Source organism: Olea europaea, unplaced genomic scaffold, assembly GCF_002742605.1.
Source record: "Olea europaea var. sylvestris unplaced genomic scaffold, O_europaea_v1 scaffold34603, whole genome shotgun sequence".
In the NCBI taxonomy this organism is placed as follows: Eukaryota; Viridiplantae; Streptophyta; class Magnoliopsida; order Lamiales; family Oleaceae; genus Olea; species Olea europaea.
In genome coordinates, this window is record NW_019253683.1 from 1 (window position 1) to 1,209 (window position 1,209).

The 1,209-nt window shown below is 37.8% G+C and overlaps 1 protein-coding gene across 1 annotated transcript; it reads left to right on the top strand.

The window, feature by feature from the left end:
* The first annotated feature begins 435 nt into the window (after positions 1 to 435).
* On the top strand, positions 436 to 1,135 carry LOC111386202 (putative ripening-related protein 1). Its single transcript, XM_023010656.1, has one exon. The coding sequence runs from the start codon at positions 436 to 438 to the stop codon at positions 1,018 to 1,020; it is 585 nt and encodes a 194-aa protein (XP_022866424.1). The 3' UTR covers positions 1,021 to 1,135.
* The last annotated feature ends 74 nt before the right edge of the window (positions 1,136 to 1,209 follow it).

A 1,209-nucleotide genomic window follows, 5' to 3' on the forward strand; every position in this document is an offset into this window, starting at 1 on the left:
TTAAGATTGGGGTTCAACTTTAATAATATGTATAGCCTAGGGATTCCCTGCAGGGGACAACTTGCACTGAATCCGGTATTTGTTGGATTGTATTAAATAAGATGTACTGAATATTCGAGGAGGAATTTGTTCTACTGTATATTACATTGACATAAATGGATTAAAAACAGGAATTTATTACTCCAATGAAATAACAAATACTGGACAAGAATTCAGTAAGTTCTTCAGCATCAGTTCCTTGTTTCATGTAATATCCAGCTGTGATGTACATTACAACAAGAACATCAATTGTTTGTTCTGCAAAAAATTAAATAATTAAAAAATTAAAAAAATTTGTCTTGTTCGACCTTTTTTTTCTATATAAATTCTAGTAGAAATGCAGCATAGAATCATCTAACATTCATATAAATACTTTACTTGAAGAAGTTAAAGAAAATGGGCGAGAAAGTACCTTTCTGCACTAGGAATTTTCTGGTGTTCCTTTTCATCATTTTTTCTGGGGCCTGTTCCTTGGCTAGTGCAAAAAAATGCAACCCTAGTGGGAAACTCAGAGGAAAGAAACCCCCAAAAAACCAATGCAACACGAACAATGATTCGGAGTGCTGCATAGAAGGCAAGTTTTACCAAACTTACGAGTGTTCTCCACCAGTGGTAAAGGGGCGGACTAAGGCGACTCTGACCTTAAACAGCTTCGAAAAGGGTGGAGATGGAGGTGGGCCTTCAGAATGCGACGGGAAATTCCACTCTGATAAAACAAAAGTTGTGGCGCTGTCCACCGGATGGCTGAAGAAGAATAACGTGAAAAGGTGTAATAAAAACATTATTATTCATACAAATGGGAGGAGTGTGAAAGCCAAGGTCGTGGATGAATGTGACTCTACAAAGGGGTGTGATTCTGAGCATGATTTTCAGCCGCCGTGCGCGAATAATATTGTAGACGCTTCTCCTGCAGTTTGGGAAGCATTGGGGGTGCCAAAGAGGGACTGGGGGTTGATGGAGATTTTCTGGGCTGATGCCTGATTTTCAATAAAATATGAATAAACTATACAAATATAAGAGGAGAGTTGAGTGCAACCTCCTGTTGATGGTGTAATAAAAGTAAACTTACTCTATCCAAAGGATTGCACTTTGTGCGTCCTAATCATACTCCTCGTTAAATGACGAGTATGCTTTAATTCTTGCTTGTATTTTCATGAATAATTTATCAAA